The sequence below is a fragment of the Apaloderma vittatum genome, unplaced genomic scaffold, assembly GCF_000703405.1.
Source record: "Apaloderma vittatum isolate BGI_N311 unplaced genomic scaffold, ASM70340v1 scaffold27810, whole genome shotgun sequence".
Lineage (NCBI taxonomy): Eukaryota > Metazoa > Chordata > Aves > Trogoniformes > Trogonidae > Apaloderma > Apaloderma vittatum.
The window spans coordinates 1,264-1,514 of NW_009696659.1; the positions used below are offsets into that span (position 1 = coordinate 1,264).

A 251-nucleotide genomic window follows, 5' to 3' on the forward strand; every position below is an offset into this window, starting at 1 on the left:
CCAGGGCTGAGCCGAGGTTGTCCCAAGGTGACCCCGCTTCCCAGCTCTCACCTTGCTCGCGTGAAACTCCAGGCGGCGCAGGAAACGCTCGATTGACTTCACTTGCTGGAAAAAGCAGAGGAGACGGCGTGAGAGGCAGCTCCAACCCCTCTGCAGAAGACCCACAGGTCAGGATGAGTCCTGCTGCAGCTGGGATGGGTCCTGGCCCCCAGCCCTGCCTCAGAGGTGCTGGGGGTGTGAGCAGAGCAGAG

At 62.9% G+C, this 251-nt stretch overlaps 1 protein-coding gene across 1 annotated transcript in view; it reads right to left on the reverse strand.

Annotated features, from left to right (window-relative positions):
- The window catches only part of LOC104278763 (protein FAM65A-like), a gene marked incomplete at both ends in the record, with an annotated part of 2,495 nt that overhangs the window by 1,168 nt on the left and 1,076 nt on the right, over nucleotides 1-251 (reverse strand). The window contains one exon of the mRNA XM_009875843.1: nucleotides 52-105. Within this exon, the coding sequence (XP_009874145.1) occupies nucleotides 52-105 (54 nt within the window). The remainder of the gene's footprint in view (nucleotides 1-51; nucleotides 106-251) is intronic.